The sequence below is a fragment of the Gouania willdenowi genome, chromosome 10, assembly GCF_900634775.1.
Source record: "Gouania willdenowi chromosome 10, fGouWil2.1, whole genome shotgun sequence".
NCBI classification, from domain to species: domain Eukaryota; kingdom Metazoa; phylum Chordata; class Actinopteri; order Blenniiformes; family Gobiesocidae; genus Gouania; species Gouania willdenowi.
In genome coordinates this window covers 14,085,780-14,104,984 of record NC_041053.1, presented here as the reverse complement: position 1 = coordinate 14,104,984, position 19,205 = coordinate 14,085,780, and the positions used below count along the sequence as shown (strand labels likewise).

The 19,205-nt window shown below is 38.7% G+C and overlaps 2 protein-coding genes across 5 annotated transcripts in view; one reads left to right on the top strand and one right to left on the bottom strand.

The window, feature by feature from the left end:
- insyn2b (inhibitory synaptic factor family member 2B) overlaps positions 1-16,857 on the top strand; it is a 33,656-nt gene extending 16,799 nt beyond the window's left edge. The window contains exons 2-5 of one of the 2 annotated variants that reach the window (XM_028459362.1): positions 1,411-1,633; positions 1,724-3,280; positions 8,384-8,458; positions 16,128-16,857. In XM_028459362.1, the coding sequence (XP_028315163.1) occupies positions 1,758-3,280; positions 8,384-8,458; positions 16,128-16,320 (1,791 nt within the window). In that variant the 5' untranslated portion in view covers positions 1,411-1,633; positions 1,724-1,757 and the 3' untranslated portion in view covers positions 16,321-16,857. Of the gene's footprint in view, positions 1-1,410; positions 3,281-8,383; positions 8,459-16,127 lie in introns of both variants that reach the window. The other variant, XM_028459361.1, reaches the window with a different exon arrangement.
- The window catches only part of dock2 (dedicator of cytokinesis 2), a 223,951-nt gene that overhangs the window by 86,064 nt on the left and 118,682 nt on the right, over positions 1-19,205 (bottom strand). The gene's annotated exons all lie outside the window — the stretch shown is intronic.

The following is a 19,205-nucleotide window of genomic DNA, read 5'->3' as shown; positions in this document are numbered from 1 at the left end:
TGTCTGCTAATTGGGCAAGAAAGAGTTAGCCGATCATTAGATCTCTTCTTGCCTCCGCTCCCACCTCAATGCTAAACATGTAGCAGCTAGCACCTCAATGCTAAAAATGTAGCAGCTACCACCTCAGTGCTAACATGTAGCAGTTAACACCTCAATACTAAGATGTTGCAGCTAGCATCTCAATGCTAAACATGTAGCAGCTACCACCTTAATACTAACATTAGCAGCTACCGCCTCCATGCTAAACATGAAGCAACTAGCACCTCAATGCTAACATTTAGCAGCTAGCACCCCAATGCTAAACATGTAGCAGCTACCACCTCAATACTAACATGTAGCAGCTACCGCCTCAATGCTAAACATGTAGCAGCTAGCACCTCAATGCTAACATGTAGCAGCTAGCACCTCAAGGCTAAACATGTAGCATGTGTAGGTTCAGAGCCAAAATTAATAAGTCCATGAGTTACAAATGAACAAAGTCAGTGGATAAATGATTGTAGTGGACATTCGACCGCTGTAGCGGTGCTACAGATTGCATCGTCAAACCCAACTTATGAACTGCTATGGAGATCAGATGGTCTGTTTATTTTATGCTACAGATATTATAACTATTTTGCATAGATTCCACTTATCTGGAATGTTTTGTACTAAGAGCTGTTTTTTTTAATTTTTATACACAAAAACAAATGTGTTGCAACAAAACGTTGCTTCTCGTGTCCAATATTGTTAGGCGAATAATTGAGATTAATTAAATCCAGTCTCTAATTATTTAGCTGAAATATTTTAATCGAGTCTCACTTCTAGTGATAACATCTATAGCTCTTTACATATTTCAATGTAACCGCTGAGCTCTTTCTACTTCCAACTCAATAGAGACATTTATTACAGCAACGTTTCACCATCTCTTCTGTCCCTTCACCTTGATGAAATCTACAGCTATGCGGTGTAATAGGAAGGCTACCATTGATCTGATCAGTGTGCATTTACTTAAGAAACTTCTTAGTTCTTCCAGCAGCTGAGCTGACAGCAGCAAAAGAGCAGAGCGGAGCTCACAGAGGAATTTATTTATTTTAGTTGACAGATTTTTGGTCATGTTGTTGATGTCATGAGGATTTTACTGATGATTTTAATTGATTTTACTGATGATTTTAAATGTTCTTATTGATTTTAAACAATTGAATGTTTTAATATGTAAAGCACATTGAGTTGCCTTGAGTATGAAATGCGCTATACAAATAAATTTGCCTTGCCTTGCCTTGCCTTAAGATTCAAGCTTTTTAACTCTCCTCTGCCTACCAAATGTTCTTCTCCTCCAGTCGAGACGATGTTTCTGTTCCTAGTCTCTCTGTCTCCTTCTGTTTCTCTTGTTCATTGAATTTCTCTCACTCATTTTTTTTTTCTTCTTTTCAGGACAAACCAGAAGTGTTTGGAGAAGCACTCCAACTCGTCATCCGTGGGCCGTCGGTCGCAAAAGAAAAGGAATTTTGATATATACATCAGATTAGAAGTAGCGAAACTTAAAAGAAGGCCATTAAATACAGAACACCAGCAGTTTCAAGCCTGATTGGATATTGAATTCCTGTCTTAGTTTTCAACCTACAAACTCTATCACTGGGTCCACAAAGTACCCAATGTAAGTTGGGTCAATAAAACTGGAAGCAGCCGCATCTTTTTTTTGGCTATAATTGAACTGAATGCCACTATTTGCTGCGTTCCTTTTCAGCTCCTCTGGGGGCTGAGCCAACCTGCAGGGGAGTATGGGTCGAAGGGTGGCGGACCCAACAAATCCGGTACCTGCCCTGGGGGTTCCTCTTGCTGGGGCAAGATGGGGCCCTCTGTGCAGTGTTGGGGTGCAGACAACTCCCAGACTGCGGACTCTTCCCTCCATCAAAAGACTCAATCACTCGGCAAACACACATCAGGCAGTTTTAATAACTACAGAAAAAACAACAAGGGCTGAGACCGGGGAGGTGATCACAGGTGACGGCGTCAGTCAACCAGTGTCAAAGGAGACCTCTCAGAACGAGATCAACAGCCTGGCACTGGACGACATGGGGTCACAGGGGTCGGGCAGCAGCGTTTACTGCCAGATTAAAACTGTACGAACAAACTCCCAGGAAGCTCGAGGTAAAAGAACAGCTCGCTACACTAATGGGAGCGTGGTGGCCTCTGATGCAGTGGGAGGGGTTTGTTGTGAGAGCGCAGAAAGCAAAGAGCCCACACAGGAAAAAAGAAGAGTTCAGTCTCTCCGAGGAGAGGGCCATCGTTCAGTTTTAAAGACTTCAAGTGTTTGTACCACGGTACATGCCACACCACCTCGACCATGCCGGGTCATGGCTAATTCCCCGAATCGCCTTTGTGGAACATGTGGGAGGAGACGGTCGCAGGTGACACCGTGCACTGGAGCGTGTCGCAGGAGGCAAGTCAATAATGTAACAGCAAGCCAGACTTTACCTAATCCTCCACGGAAACCATCAATGGCTTACAGCCAATCGAAGAAAGACTATGCCTCCGTGAACTATAAGACACACATCAAAAACACAGACACGGGCAGCCTACACAGGCACCCGTCTGTAAAGACCACACAAATACCACAACTGTCACACACTATACCAAAAACCCACAGCTCACAGTCCAACCACACCCAGAGCAGAACCAAGGACTCACAGCAGCAGACAAGGCCACACTCGGCCGAATTCTCTAATTACAAAGACTCTGCGACACAAACGACGGACACGCACGGGCACTGTGAAACGGACACAACACACGTAGCAACTGCAGAGGTACCAGAAAAACACAGGCACGTTCTCGCCCAAATCCAGCATGCAGACGAGCACACACACACTCCGGTCCACAGGACTTCACGCTCTCAGACTCCTTCATTTGAAAATGATACAAAATCTAACAACATGCCACCTCTTCCACCAAAACTTTCTCCCAAAACATGCCTTTCCAAACCAGTCACACCTGTCGCACACACCAAAAGCCAGGACATTACTGATAAAACCAAACCACCACAAGAAGGTATCAAACTTAAGCAGTTCGTGAAGCAGAAAAGCAAATCGTTGGACGAGCAATTTCTGCCTTGTAAGACTCATGTGAAAGCACAATGTAACGGGGCTCCAGGCGGACTGAAGGACGGACACTTGGTCAACGCACCGCGTGGACTAGAGAAGCAGCTGCAGAATGTAGAGGAGAGCCTACTGTCCAATCAGGAGAAGATTAAGGTGCTGCTTAACGTGATTCAAGACCTGGAGAAGAGCAAAGCCTTGACTGAAGGGTGAGGAATGGGGGAATGGGGAGAGGCAAAGAGGTATAGACACTGGGAGCTTGTAGGACAGCTGTGGAAAACCATAGGAACAACGTAATCGTTAGAGATAAATCAAAGGTGGAGATATTGATTGAAAAAAAAGCATAAGAGACTCAAAACATAGACAACAGAGTGACTTTTAGGGATTGTTGTATAGTTTTTATCTTGACACATAAATAGATTGGTTATAGTGCATGTGTATGATCCTGCCTCATGGGAACTATAGCAATCTACTTTGTTTTATCCTATTATAGCAACACATTTGACTTTCCTTCACTATACCGCTCTTGTACATTTATCATCTTCACTTCCTCCATCCGAGTGGGCGTTCCGACAACAACTTCAGTTCTTTGAAGGCCTTTAAAAAACCTGTCCATCGCAGTTCATTCATGTGTCTTGCTATGATTCCTAATTAACACCTTTTTCTGACTTCTTTGCACCAACACATCACACTTTTTCCTCTTTGTGGAGTCTTGAATCTTCGCCCTCGCTCTGTCTAATCAGCCTCTCCATCACATCTGTGTTGTGTTTTCTCTTTTTTGCCCTCACATACTCCTGTCTACTGTCCTTTTTTCTAATCAATACATTTTCTTTTTGAAGTTCATGCACAATTCTTCTTCCATTAATCTGTGATCTTTTGAGTACAGATCACTAACCAAAAGCTCCCCAAAATACGTGTTATCTGTATCATCCAGGACCAAGGTTGGGTTCAACAACATTTTTCAGCTACAATTACGCTATCAATTATTAATGTTCGATTACAATTCAATTATGATTACAGTGACCAGCATTTTTCCCCAATTACAATTAAAATGATTATTTCCCTGAAAGTCAATTACAATATCATCCTCAATTACTAAAGTTTAATTACAATTAATCATAATTATTGAGCCCTAAATCTGCAAGCATCTCTTATGATAACGGCTTGGTTTTCACCCATTAAATCTGAAATCAGCTCTAAAATACACTAAAAACAATGATCTATCATCCAATTTGTTTCTCATCTTTTGGGTACTTAGTTAGGCTTCCTAACCAATGAAAGTAGTGGTATTTATATTTTTGGCGTGGGTGTCTGAGCCCTTTTTCTCTCAGTATACCCCTAGATTTTCTTATTCTTTTTCTTTTTTAATGGTAAAATAATCCTCAAGAGAACTGACAGATAAACTTGATATGAAACATATTTTAATAATTGTTAACTACGTATGTGTAAGCCAGGTTTGCCTTTGATTCAATTACCATAGAATTTACATTTTTTGATAGAATGTCCATGTCAATTACAAAGTAAATTATTTGATCTCAATTACAATTCAATTACAATTACAACAGCAACATAATTTTTCAAGTCCAATTATAATTATGTCATAACTGTAATTAATTATCAATTACGCAATGACACTTTTAATTGACCCCCAACCCTGCCCAGGTTTGACAAATAGACAGCGTTAACTTTTGTGCCTGAGTTTATTTACAAGGCAAACTGCAATCTCACGTAATTCTTGCTCCTGGAAAGTAATTTTCCTGCGTGTTTTGTTTTTCGTGTTCTTGCTTGAACACACCTGAACAGATGAGTAGCTGCTTTTCGGCTTTGTGCAAAGCTCAGTGATTACATTTTCAATATATTCAGGTGTTTTGCTGACAGACAATTTAACAACGCAAGACCGTGGCTTGACAGCGTTAAAAACCACTGGCTGAATGCAGTTGTAGTAAATTTACAATCCTTTTGAATGCAAATGTGTGCGACTGTGCCATACATCCATATCCGACCACATGATATGTTTAAGACAACAGCTTATTAAATGTTTACCTCCGATTGGGTTTTTATGGGCTATAATAAAGTTTTAGGGCGGCAGCGGTTAGCGTCACTGGTTACATATGTAAACCATGGATTCAAGCCTTTGTTCTGTTTGTGTGGTGTTTGCATGTTCTCGCACGCTTCCTTCACAGTCCTTACATACTAATTATTAGAGTTTCTAAATTGACCTCAGAAGTGACTGTTATCGTCTAGTTCTTTTTATCTGTCACTCATTGAAAACATTCCTATTGGTCTGTTAAGATTTAGACATAAAAGACATTGCGCGTAATGAAAGGGCGCTGTGTTTGAATCAAAGAACAATGCAAGCAGTTTTATGAGTTCAACCTCTAATCAATCCTATAAATGTTTCCCTGCTCTGCTGCATTTGATATCGACTTGTTGTGCAGTCTGGAAAGTTCTATGTAAAATCTATCCAATCTAGGGCTGGATTTTATTGAATCTTTTATGTGCTCTCCAGTTAACGTCATAAACATCATACCCTATATTGACAAAAATATTTGGACGACAGGTTCCCCAACAGCCAGCTGTTTTAATGCTTTAATAAAGAGTTGGTCTCTAACAGCTTCCACTCTCCTATAAAGGCTTTATTAGATGTTAGAGTATTTCTGGACAATTCCTGCCGATTCATTTCATAGAGCATTTATAAGGTCAGGCACTGATGGTGAACAAGATGGTCTGGCTGGCCTGCAATTTCTTTTCCAATTCATCTCAAAGCGTCTTAATGGGAGTGACTGTTCCCACAAAGGTGGAAGCATAGCATTGTTTGAAATATCTTATTATCATTATTTTGTTTTTTTTAAATGTTCTTTTTTCTTTTGAATTATTATTTAACAAACTTGACGCTAAGAAGGAGAAGGCTGGTGTTAATGTCAAGCCTAGGATGGGGTCTATTACAATTGTAATTGTGTAATTTATAGCTATTTTAAATTATGTCAGAATTATAATTGTAATTTGCCATTGTAACCATAATAGAATTGTAATTGAGTTCAAATAATTGACTTTAATTGTAATTACCATGGAAATTCTATAAAAATTTTCAATTACAATTGAATCAAACTTAATGTCAAGTTGTCTCACAAAAAAAAAAAAGTTTCCCACAAATGAACTTTAGTAATTGAGAACATAATTTTTATTGAATTCCAGGGAGGAATAATAATTGTTATTTGAATTGTAATTGGTAAAAAATGATGGTCAAATTAATTGTAATGAAGTTATAATAAGTTACAATACTGTGAATGTAACTGATGTTTTAGACAAAGTTGATAACTATTGTTAACATCAAACTTTTGTGCCTAGTTTTAGATAATATACTATAATCAATGCACTAAAATGCATATGTAAATATTCCTAAACGACATCGTACACACACATACAAAAGCACTCATATAAAGGGGATGCAAATAAAAGTTAGTAACATTTTAATTGAACTTTAGTAATTGAGAATGTAATTGTAATTGACTTTCAGGGAAAGAAAGCATTATATTAATTTATTCATAAATGGAAAACATGTCCATCACTGTAATCATAATTGAAGATGGATAATTGAAAACTTAAAGTAATTTAAAATGTGTATTTTAGGTTTCTTCTCTATTCTACCAGTTCTTATCTCTGAGGACCTGTTCCATTTTAGCATATGTCAGCATGAGGGGTTGGTCTGTGATGTGATTGATAACTGGTCCAAACTTCTTACACACACACCAAACTATTGTACGGGGTACGCCCAGCCCAATAAGATAAAATGTCTACCCCCAATTCTCTGGACACACTTTATTCGCCTGCGTGTGATCTTTTCTGTTGGCAGAAACAGCAGGCCTGCTGCTAAATTTGACTTGTGACTAACTTAGAATAAAATACACTGAAATAGTATTACAATTGTCCCTCGGAGATCCGGGAAGAAGTTAGAGAAAAACCTTACAAATTGTAATTGGAAAATGTATTTGACCCCAACACTGTCAACAGGTAACAGATGTCTAGCACTAAACTAATTTATTTCAGACTATTGAATAATGTTAAATCTGCACAATAGGGATGCTTGACTCAATATCTGGGACTATTGGACCTTTTTAGGTCCTCAATGGAAAGACGTGCACATCTCTCTGTGATGAGGAAAGACTAGGAGCAGATGAAGATTCTGGTGAGGCATTAAGACAGAGAGGGAGAGAAAGACACTAAAGAAGGCTGACAAAGTCATAAAAAAGTGAGCAGTTAGGAGAAGCAGTGAATAAAAGGGAGTAAGTGGATCAGATGCTGTGCCAGTAATGGAGGAACTTTAATTGGGCTCCTCGAGCTGAAAGGTTGTCACTGAGCTCGACTAATTTTCTTACAGTTTGTCATCCAAATAGTCATCTCTGCTTCCAGTCGTTGCCTTTGATATGAAGCACTGGAAAGAAAAACTGTGAAGCAAGTACCACAGTCTCTCTATGTGTCTTTGATTTGTCTTTTCGTGTCCTCAAAAATCCAACCTCTCCAGTTTAAAAAAAGGATTGGTTACACAGAAGTGAAATGCATATTTTTTTTTGCAACATGAATTTATTACTATATTTAGTTTTTGGTAAGGAAAAATGCAATGACCTGACTTATATAACTCCCAGGGTTGAGGTCAATTAAAATTACAATTGTGTAATTGATAATTAATTACAAGATGATGTGATTACAATTTTTAAATTTCAAATAATTGACTTTGTAAATGTAATTGGCATGGAAATTCTATTAAAAAAACTGTCATATTTCACATATCAAGCTTACCTGTCAGTTCTCTTTTTACCATTTAAAAATAACTTAAATCAAGGGTAAACTGACAGAAAAAAGGCTCAGATGTCCACATTAAAAATATGAATATTCATTGATTAGGAAGCCTAACAAGGGATGAAAAACTAATTAGCTGATAGATAATATTTTTAATGTATTTTACAGCTGATTGGGTCAAAACTAACCCGTTATCATGAGAGATGCTAACAGAAAGCTAACACAAGAGGAAGGTTATGTTTTATAGCGTTTTTTATTTCAGACTCAGTAATTGTGATTAATTGTATTTGAAATTTCATAATTGACAATGTCATTTTAATTGACTTTTAGGGGAAAAAGAATAATTGTAATTTTAATGGTAATTGGGAAAAAACACCAGTCAACGTAATCGTAATTGAGTTGTAATTGAAGACGTAACTGCAATTAACAATTGTATTTGACCTCAACCCTGAATCTATATAGAACTGTTTGACATATTTTGGGATTTTCATGTTTGTCGTGCGTTTTTCCTGCAGTCGCAGCTCATACAGAACTGGTCAGGACATTAACAACTGCTCCACTTGCCAAAGGACGGCCTGCATCATCTACAGGTAACGTGATAAACATCATCAACGTTGTATATCACATAGTCCTCCAATGACATCTCATTCTCACCCAAGGATATATAAGCACTGCACACACCCATGGGAAAACTGGAAGACTTCTTTCTAATTGTTCGCTCAGGATTTTCCCTTTTTTTTTTTTTTTATCCCTCATTCAGCAACGCAAGATTTTATCTCTGAAAACTGCACAACTCATGCATTGCAATTATAGGAAGTCAGTGAATCTGAGAGTGGAGCCCCCCCCCATTAACATTGAAATGAACACAGGCAATATCAAAGATCAGATACTCTATTACACCAAATCATTTGCACATAACACATTCTTTTGTTGGAGCCTGGAGTTTCATTCACTGCCCAAATGTCTCTGCAGTTTCACTCGTCTCTCCAACATGTGACCTAAATAGGTAATTGCAATCTAAGATCTACTGCATCTTACAGAAATGTATTACCCCCCGCTCACACACACAAACCTCCACCTAGCCCACTTCTTATACGCATATTTTACGTCATGTAAACATATCCATCTTTTTATCCCATGCCGGCACAATCTCTTTAATCTCCAGCTTTCAATTAAACTGCTTTAGGTTGGACGTTCTGTCTCCACTACAACCGTCACGTTCCGAAGCTATAATCACAGCTCTCACAGGAGAACACGTGCATGTTTGTTCTCTATTAAGAACAATTAAAAAGAAACAGACCAACGCTGGGCCAGACTGGGATTGTACCTATATGTACATGAATCGTCTTTTATCTTCCTTTCTTCAAAACATCTGTTTCAGCCTTCGATCACTAGTTGTGTTTTAATTACAGTTTTTTTTTTTACAAAATAAAAGCGATATTTCTGAAGTTTCGACAAAGGCTGTGTTGTAAATGTCATAGTTACATACTACTCATGCTAAGTCTGATGTTAAAATTAGTATGTTGCGCGATAGTATGAAAATATTGAGCATGCATGAAATACAAGGAGTGTCCCAATCCGATATCGGTCCGATATTAGCTTGAAAACGAACATCGAATCTCGGATTAATATTTCCGGATTTTCCGATTTCTTTTTTTTATTTTATTTTTTCCAAATTTATTTCTCATTTATTTTATTCAATTGTAGAATACTGTAGATGTTGTGTTGAAGGTTAAAATGTATGTAACCAATTGTTTAATGATAAATGGGTCAGTTTTTCTCATACCTACTGTTGCTGACTATTGTTTGAGTAACATCACATGATCAAGCTTTTTCTAACATTCCACACTACAAATAAAAGTAATTATTATTTTCTTTATTATTATAAAAAAAAACTATGTATGATTCATGCTGATATCGGATCAATATTGGTATCGGCCGATACGCAAGGCTGTCATATCGGTATCATTACGGAAATGAAAAAGTTGTAATGGGACATCCCTATGAAATACCCAGACGTATACTATATAGGGACGTTTTTTAAGTATGTACACTCGTCATACTCAACTGTCCCATGATGCTTTGCGATCGGAACGTAAAATGGTCCTGGGGCCGGCTTTAAGCTAAAAATCAAACATCCCCATTTCAAAACAAAAGCAACTTATTTTGAAGTTAACCGGTAGCTTTGTCAGTAGCACAATGGAGGGTCTCTAAAAATTCCCAAAATGTTGCAATGAAATGTGTTTACACAAGTTTTATGGCTCAAATGAACACATGTTGATATTCTACTTAGTCACTTTCTCATTTAAAATGTTTTCAGAACTTTCAAAGGTGGAGAATCAACACAGATATTTAGCCTCAGTGTGCTTCAGGTTTTTGTCATTGTAGGTTACAAATGCATCTTGGGAAATTTGGAAATATACTTGAGTGGTAACGCTCATCATCCTAATCATAATTTAATGTGTATAGTAGACAGTATATATTCATTGAGTTTGTAGTGCATAGTACATAGCATGTCATTTCCAACACAGACAAAGTATAATCGTGCTTTGAACGTGTTTCCAATGAAAGTTGTTTTGAAGTCTTGTAACTCTCGTGAAATCTCATCCCGCGAGACTTTGCTGCAGGAAGACGGCCACTCCAAACCATCGTATAACACTCTGCATTCCTTTGTTGTTTGCTGTCTAATATGGCAGTAATAATTTTCAAGTATAATGCTAAGAAATGTCTCGATCTCCTCTTCTGTCCACACGTGCCATGTTTTCTCGGAGAAAAGGGGTCATGTGACCAGGTACGTCACGTCCTGTGATGTGTAATTTTGTGTTTCTATTGAGCTTTTGCGATACATTTCAATATGGAAACGTCTGAAAAAACTTCTTCATGAACGTGTAAAAACTTTTTTGCAATATTTGGGTGTTTTTTCGAAATCAGGTGTTTCCATTCCTAGTTTATTGCACATTTCCAAGGGCAATGGAAACAAAGCTAGAGCCACTTTCTCCCACTTATTGGATCCAACATCGTATTGGCTCGGCCCATTCTCTTCTCCCTTTAATCCTAATTAACACAGCAGGCTGTGTATCCCAGTAAGGGATAATGAGTACCGAAGGGACATAGTGCCACAGAAGACGTACACCTATAGATCCATATGGACTGCCTCTTATCACTGATGCACACAAACACAATTGATGCTTTATGAAGCACATTTTTCTTTACTTACCAAACAACAACTGGCTTCCATCCAACAACAGTAGTTAAGATATATATATATATACAAGGGAGTAAAATAATAAATGACCCACAGAAGATTGATGGTGATTATAGCTTAAAGAGATCATTGTCAACGCACAGTAAGAGAGCACATCTTGGATGTTGTAATAGAAGTTATTACAACTTAATTACAATGATCCATTACGGTAAATGAGTTCTGTAATTATCTGGGGTTAATCAATATCACCTTTCCTTCCATAGCTAAATGTATGCTGTGGTATTGGATCACAGATTGCATGAGTTGTACCACATGATGTCAGATAGTTTATCAAATTATAAGTAAGCAATAACAGCAAAAACTAAAAAAAGTTAAAGAAATCCTTTGTGTTTTGTGTCCCCCATGATGCTGCAAGCTGGCAATTTCACCGTGTGTACAAACTATTACATCTCTTTTTATTAGTTGAATTACACACAGTTTTCATATAAATAGTGTTGAACAAAGTGTAATTTTTCAAAATAAACAGATAAATGAATACATAAGATAATTAAATAAGAATACAACAAATTAAACTGTGATGTCAGCCTCGAAAGAATCTGTTTTCCAAAAGCAACTGCATATGCGACATCATTGAAATCTGTAAAATGTCATCATCTTTCCCTCATCGCTAAGATTCTCTTTCCTGTCCCACTTTCTGGGTGCACACATGCAATATTCACTCGTGTCTACACTTGGAAATTAGTTAAACAACAGGAAATTAGACCTTCATGCACAGATTATGTAAGAACAATTTACTGCATACAACCTTTTACACTGACGAGACAAAGATGTGGGAAAGTCTATACTCATCTCTTTCCTTTTTCTGTGTAAAATCTTTATCTTCAGCAGTTTAAGTTTGACAAACATGTTAAAAGGACACGAGCTGCGCTTCACCTGCCTTATCAAACCTCAGAGGAGTTGTGGGTAAAGGGTAGAAAGAAGAGGAAGAAGAAGAAGAAGAGACATGCGATGAGACGATGAATTACGACTGGGACGGACACATCAATCCTAATGATTTGTGGTGAAAAGGAGGTGTTGATGGGGGCTGGTTGCCTGAAGATGTTTTGGCTTTTGTCGGTGCTCATTAATCTTTAAGATGAGAGACACGAGGGACAGGAAGTGTTCAACAGCTCAAACATCCTTTGTAAAACACATTCAGGCACGTATTCACATCACACTTTACTGTCCTCTATCACAGGGGTTCTCAACCTTTTCTGCCCACGACCCCCAAAATAAAGGTTTCAGAGACCGGGGACCCCCACTAACCTGTGTAGACAGGGCCATCTATAAGGGGGAATAAAGGGGAGAGATTTTTGTGTCTGATCCATAAAGTCAGCAAAATGATGGTCCATTGTTCTATGAATCTGTTATAACCACATTTAGGAAGTTTATTATTATCATTTGCTTAATAGTATTTAGTCATCTTAAAGATAACGTTGTTAGGTAACAGCATTTTTTTTTTCAGTAATGGGGTAATCTAATTACTTTATACGCCATTACAACGCCGGTAACGCGGTGCATTACATGCATTGATTGAATAAACTGTTATCCGGAAGCACCCCTGGCTTCATACGCAGCTGTAGTGAGGAGGTGGGTTAAAAACAAGGTCAGCGATTGTGATTGGCTAAGGTGGCATCATGTTCCATGGTAGCCAATCAGAGCCAGTGTTTTTACACATGTGCCAGCACACGCACACACACACACACACACACACACACACACACACACAACCACTACAAATTTGAAGAAGCAGCAGAGATGGTGAGCGTGGAGCAGTCTGATGAAAAGTTGGCATTTTTAAGATGACGATACAAACACTACTTTAAATTAATTGTGGTCAAAGGCAAGAACGTGAATGTGAAGTGTTCATTATATCCAGGAGTGAAGACTTTGTCGATATTCGTTGCAAACAACTCAAATTTAATGAAGCACCTCACAACGACACGCGCATCTAAAAAATCTGAATTAATGGGCATGACAAATCGTGAATGTGGTTAAATTAGCACAAAAAAAACGTAAAATATGAGCGGTTAAAAGTGACAATAATGGGTCAACCTACGCAACATGGGAAAAGTGGTGCAAAGGTTTAACAGGTGCCGAAAATGTTATGAAAGTGGAAAAAATGTGCAGAACAGGCATTGAAATTTGATGGAGAAGTGCCAGAAATGGGAGTAATTTAGCAAAAATACATTAAAAGGAGCAAGAAAAAGTGATGAAAATAGATTAGAATACAGCAAGTTTGGTTTAGTAGCAGAAAAATGGTAAAAGTATGCAAAAATGGGCTCAGAATATTGACAAAACATTTTTAGGTTCTTGTCGGCCTGTCCCAGTGTCTCGTGACCCCTAACTGGGGTCCTGACCCCAAGGTTGAGAACCCCTGTTCTATCACATAGAGGGAGAGAGAACGGCCCTTTTCTCGCCACTGCAAAATAAACTAAAATATAAATATTCTATGACTGTTTCCACAGTCCCATTAATAGCAGTCAGTGAGTTCTGTTGATGCTTGTGGAAAACGTAAAGAAGTAGATTTAGACGTAAGTTAAAGATCGAGATAGACCGTGATGTAAACATGGGACTACTGAAGCACAAACACGACAAGCATGTGGTGTGTAGAACAATGTGTTTGGATGTATGCACAGTCTGAGCTTTATTACTTATTCATGCTCGTGATCTGACATTCTGAGAGCCGACCACAGCTCTTATGTGCTCATCTATTCACTCGTTCTGCTCACTCCTTCTATTACCACTCGCTTCCTTAAGGCACCCACACTTCTGCTCTCCTCTCTCTGGTGACACTCCTATACTCTTTTATCTTCTTGTTTTTCCTTCTTACCATTATTCTACCCAAACCCCCTCACGATCCAATATTAAAACATATCTTTCCTTTGTTGATCCAATCCCAGAAGTCCCAGTTCAGTTTTCTTTGCATTTCACAAGTCTCCAGATATAATATTTTGGTGCTCGGTGTGTTAATCAGTGTTTCTGTCGCAGGATGTTGGGATATACAGTAGGTGAAAGAAGGGATGCATAGCCGCCCTCCATCCTAATCATGAGCCTCATTAGCTCCAGATGCCAGCCCCCTAAGCAGCCCCGCCTCTACCATCCAACTAAACAAGCTATAACAAGCTTCTTCACATGCACACATGCTAGGAAAAGGAAATACAGCTGAGGAGCATGTGTTTGTTATGCTCACAAAAGATTTTCATCATTGTCAACTAATGTATTTTGAGTGACAATAACGAGACTATGACTAAAAAAAGTACATGGGAACGGAAATTATATATTGATATTTTCTTCAACAAATAAAAACTAAAGAGAGATGAAAACCAATCAGATTTGATGTGATCCAATGTTCATTTTCACAGGAAGTGTTGATATAGTTTTATTCTCAGTCTTTTGAATAAAATAAGTTTATTAGTTCATCAGGACTATGTCAGTTATAATTTCAACTAACGACATTAAGATTTTAGTCGACTAAATCTGTTATAGATATAGTTGACTAAAATATAAAGCATAAGAGTTACCATTTATCAAGCAGATAATGGATGATATTAAGGTTGGTCCTGCCATCCATGTAACAAAAGTAGAAAAAGTAACTCAGTTCTGATTGGATTTCATCCCATTTTTTTTTTTCTTTATTAATTTGTCATAGTCTAGTTATTGTCAAAAAATGTAGACTTCGATTGGAAATGCACTGAAACAGGCAGAAACAATCCCTCTAGGGGTGCTTTCACACCGAGTGGTTAAAATGCTCTAGGTTTTGTTTTCTCTGATACTCCATCTCATTTGGTCGGTGTGAACATGCAAACAAAGTCTAGAGCGGATCAAACGGGTGAATTCTAGAGCGATTGTTTCTGTCGGCCTTGGAGTGCTTCCAATCAAAGCCTAGAGCGATTAGCAGCGCCATGAACACAACCTCTCTTGTAGCGGATCAAGCAAAGGAAGTATCGCCGGCAACGATGTCGAGCGCACTGCATTGTGGGTGATCAGAAAAAACGGCAACGCCGCAAAACAGGACTTTAAAACCACCAAAAGCACGGCAAATGTTCGCTGCTCCATTGTTGAATTTTGGTTAAGAACAAATGGAGAAGACAGAAGTTTCTGACCCATAGATCAGAGCCTCTTCTTTAGTTTTCTGTTTTTCTGCCTTGAGAAGTCGCTACTCCAGTAACGGCGCCCTCAAGTGGTTACCTCATGGAACTGCACCAGAGGCTGTTTTGAACAGATCAGAAGTTGCGCTCTGAATGTAAACCGTGATAACCAAGGTGATAAAGTTATCAGCTGTCCTCCACCCATTTGGACCGAGTCAGGGACTAAACTGGTGTGAAAGCAACCCTAGAATGTGTCTGTCTGATGCACGTTCACACTGCACAAACAAGGAGGATTATTCGAGCAAACAAATTCTAGAGCATTTTAAATGTTCTAAGGTCCTTAAGTGTGAATGCACCCTCAGCAGCAATTTAGTCGAATGGCAATGACTAAAACCAAACCCAAATCAACACTGCTGAGGATTGTACAGCACTAAAACCTGCAGCAACACGCTTCAGAGAGAGGTTAAGAGAACCGAGCGATGAAAATATGTGTCGGAGTTGGGGGGGGTGGGGGGTGGCGGCATTCTATGAGTGTGCTTTGAACAGATCAGAGGAGTGAAAAAAATAAAGTTGCAGCTCATTTTTTCCCTCGTTCATTGTGCAAAAGCTTCTCTGCTATATCGTCCACTGGTTTTCACTCTCCTCCCACTCCTCTCATCTCACCTGCCTGTGATCTACTGATGCATGAAGAGCAGAAAAACACCACCGTGGTGAAATGAGTGCTGAGCTGAGACCAATGGGAATGTGTGGGAGCAGGTCTTCACTTGATACCACTTCATGAAAATGAAATAGGGTGTAGGTAAAAAGGTTGCACTATTATAGTGTCACTGTTATAAATGACCTTTGGACACTAATAGGAGCTCATTTAGCAGCACTCGTCTTTACCTCCCCCTTCATTTCTCTACTGTCCTCTGTTCTCTTCAGTGTGGAGCATGACTTCCGTCAGCAGGAGGGACGTCTCCAAGGTGTCATGGAGGTCCTTGAAGGAGAATATGATGTGCCTGCACCAATTCTGTCCAAGTCCACGACGGCTCCCTCTTCTTCCTCCTCCTCCTCCTCCACCAGTGCAAAAGCCCGTGTTAAGAAACTACGTAAAAAGTGCTTTTGGTGGCTCTAAATCTGTGCAGCCTGTGTGAATTACTTTCCAAAGGACTGAGAGTGTTGATGATGTATCCCTCTAACGTGGGCTAGGCAGTGCAGTTGTAGAGATGCAGTAAATGGCCGATTTTCAACAAAGAATGGATAGAAGAGGAATGAAATGCCCTACAGAAGGACACGAGGAGCAAACGAGCGGCTGAACTTTCTTTGTAAACCCATCTGAGAGGAAGACTTAGGAGGAGCTCACCCACTCTTTCTCTGTGAAGGCCGGTCTTCAGGGGATCAACTGAGATCAACTCTGGCCTGAAAATCCCTTTTTTCACATTTTTCCCGCAGAAATGTGAAGGACTGAGTTTTTGGTTGTGAGGCAGCTGCACTGTTTGGCATTTTGGACGGAAATACTGACGCATGAGCTGGGAAATAATCTTCACAGCCAAATTACAGCAGTAAGCAGAGACAAGTTTAAATATAACAGCACTTTGGAAATGATTTTACTGATTTGTTATTTTAGCAACATTCCACGATTTTCAAGGATATCGACAGAGACAAACTAAGGAGGTGAAACCAAAGGTCATTCACTGGTTCTGCTAAACGATGGAAGTTTATATTATAAATTAAGAGACATTATGGTAGGAACTTAAGGATATAATGTGAAATTAAAGTTCTCTATCAATGTTGAGTGATTGGGTGAATGATTCAATCCTTTATTATCAACCATATGCTAAATATTTTGATGTGGGTACTTTAAAGAGTTTTAACCCTATTTTGACTCATGAAGTCAAGGTTATATTACAGTTTTTCTCAAAATAAAAGCAATATTTCAAAATTTTCGACAAAGTATAATTGCATTTTGAACATGTTTCCATTGAAGATTGTTTTGGAGTCTTGTAACGCCCGTGAAATCTCATCCCATCAGATTTCTCTGCAGGAACATGGACGCTCCAAACCTCCTGATAACACTCTGCAATACTTTGTTGTTTTGTGTCTAATGTGGCAGTAATAATTATTAAGTATAATGCAAAGAAATGTATGGGTCTCCTCTTCGGGTTTTCTCGGAGAGAAGTGACCAGGTACGTTAAGTCATGTGACGTGTTATTGTGAAAAAAGTGTTTCCATTGCGCTTTAACGATACATTTTAATATCGAAACGTCTCAAAAAAACCGCCTCATGAAAGTGTAAACACTTTTTTAACGATACTGGTGTGTTTCTATCACCAGTTTTTATTGTGGTATTTAGATTTTGCTCATTTCCAAGGGTAATGGAAATGCAGCTACTGATTCATGATGTACCCTACTTTCTAAAAGTCCCGCACTTTTTACAGTGTTGGGCCTCAATCCAAAACCATTACTAATTCCTGTGAGTTTTTGGTGATTTGTGAGCCAAACCCGGGGTTTCCGCTGGATACGTCTCCACTGCGCCACGGCTCCGATCCGATTTTGCGCCACTGTCCGCCGTCCGGCAACTCCCACCGGTTGCGTTTTGAGTGCGCCACGGTGCAGTCTGGTTGATGTCACGAGATCAAGGAGTTCTCGCGACATTTACATAATCGCGCGAGAACGCAGTTTTTTAAAACAGTGAATTACAATGACATATACAATATTAAAGTGCAGCAATATTCACAAACAAGTACAGACACAGACGGGCATTTATGTGGTTAATAGAGCGAGGGGAATAGATTGAACGAAAAACATAAAAAGATAGAGAAAGGAGAGGAAACATAAATTAATAAAGAGAAATAAATAATGATAAAGTGGTGACAGGGAAACACATTAACACTTTTCAGACATATATGTATATATTACATTATTTAGTTTCACAGCTTTACATGTTTTAAAGTACTAAAATATAAAGTTTACCTTTTGTTGTTGTTTTTTTAGCTGAGAAGAGATAATATGATGGAATATGATCTGGTGTTTTATTTTGAAAAGTAATCGGATGTTTTAATGTTTAGTAAGTGCTTAACTTCCTGTTTCACTGTATTTGCTCTGTGCTGATTTGCTGCTTCGAAGCCCTGCGTATCCCTGCCGGAGGGCTCCGGATACGCAGCGCACCGTACCTGGTGGAAATTAACACATAGACTAAAGAGTAAACCTATCAGCTTGGGTGGCGTGGCGGAGACGAAACACAGTGGAGACGTATCCAGTGGAAATTGGGGGTAACTTACACCAACCAATTAGCAAGCAGTGCTTCTTCTCCTTTGTTGCACATAATTCATTTTCTATACATACTTGTCCTGAATAGAGTAGCAGTGGTTGCTGGAACCTCTCGCTGCCACTTCAAGGTGCAAAACAGAGTAAAACCACTGGACACCAGCCTATAGAAAAGTTGAAGGGCATAAAAAAAATGGGAACGATCCAACAATCTCTTCATGAGAGGCAATGAAGATAATCAATGAGCCAACTTGTGGCAAATGGCGCGCAACAATGTTGCATCAGCATCAGTGACACGTTTAATTGAATTGTGAAGATGTCCATGACCCAAAGCGAGGAGTCGACTACTAAGGCTGATTAATAATCTGTGTATCCTTCGTTCTTTGGAGCTAAATAAACAGTGCGGTTATTTTTGTTTGACCGATTTGAAACCAAAACGAAAATACAGAAAAAACTCAAATCAGATATTTATAATCAAAATATTAGTCACAAAATCTTGTTTTGTTAGTGTAATATTTGGATATTTACAGGGAAATTCTTTGGCGAAAGGGAACACACGAAATATCCGAAGAACGAACGATACAAGGATTGTTAAACAGCCCAGTTTTCAGATATAATTTGATTCCAATTATTGAAGTCTCGACTCGATTACAAACCAGTTTTTGATAAACATTTGTTGATTCAATTTTCCATTATTGCTGATGATATACCTTCTATTTGATATCAGTCAGCAGCTGAAATATAAAATTATCTT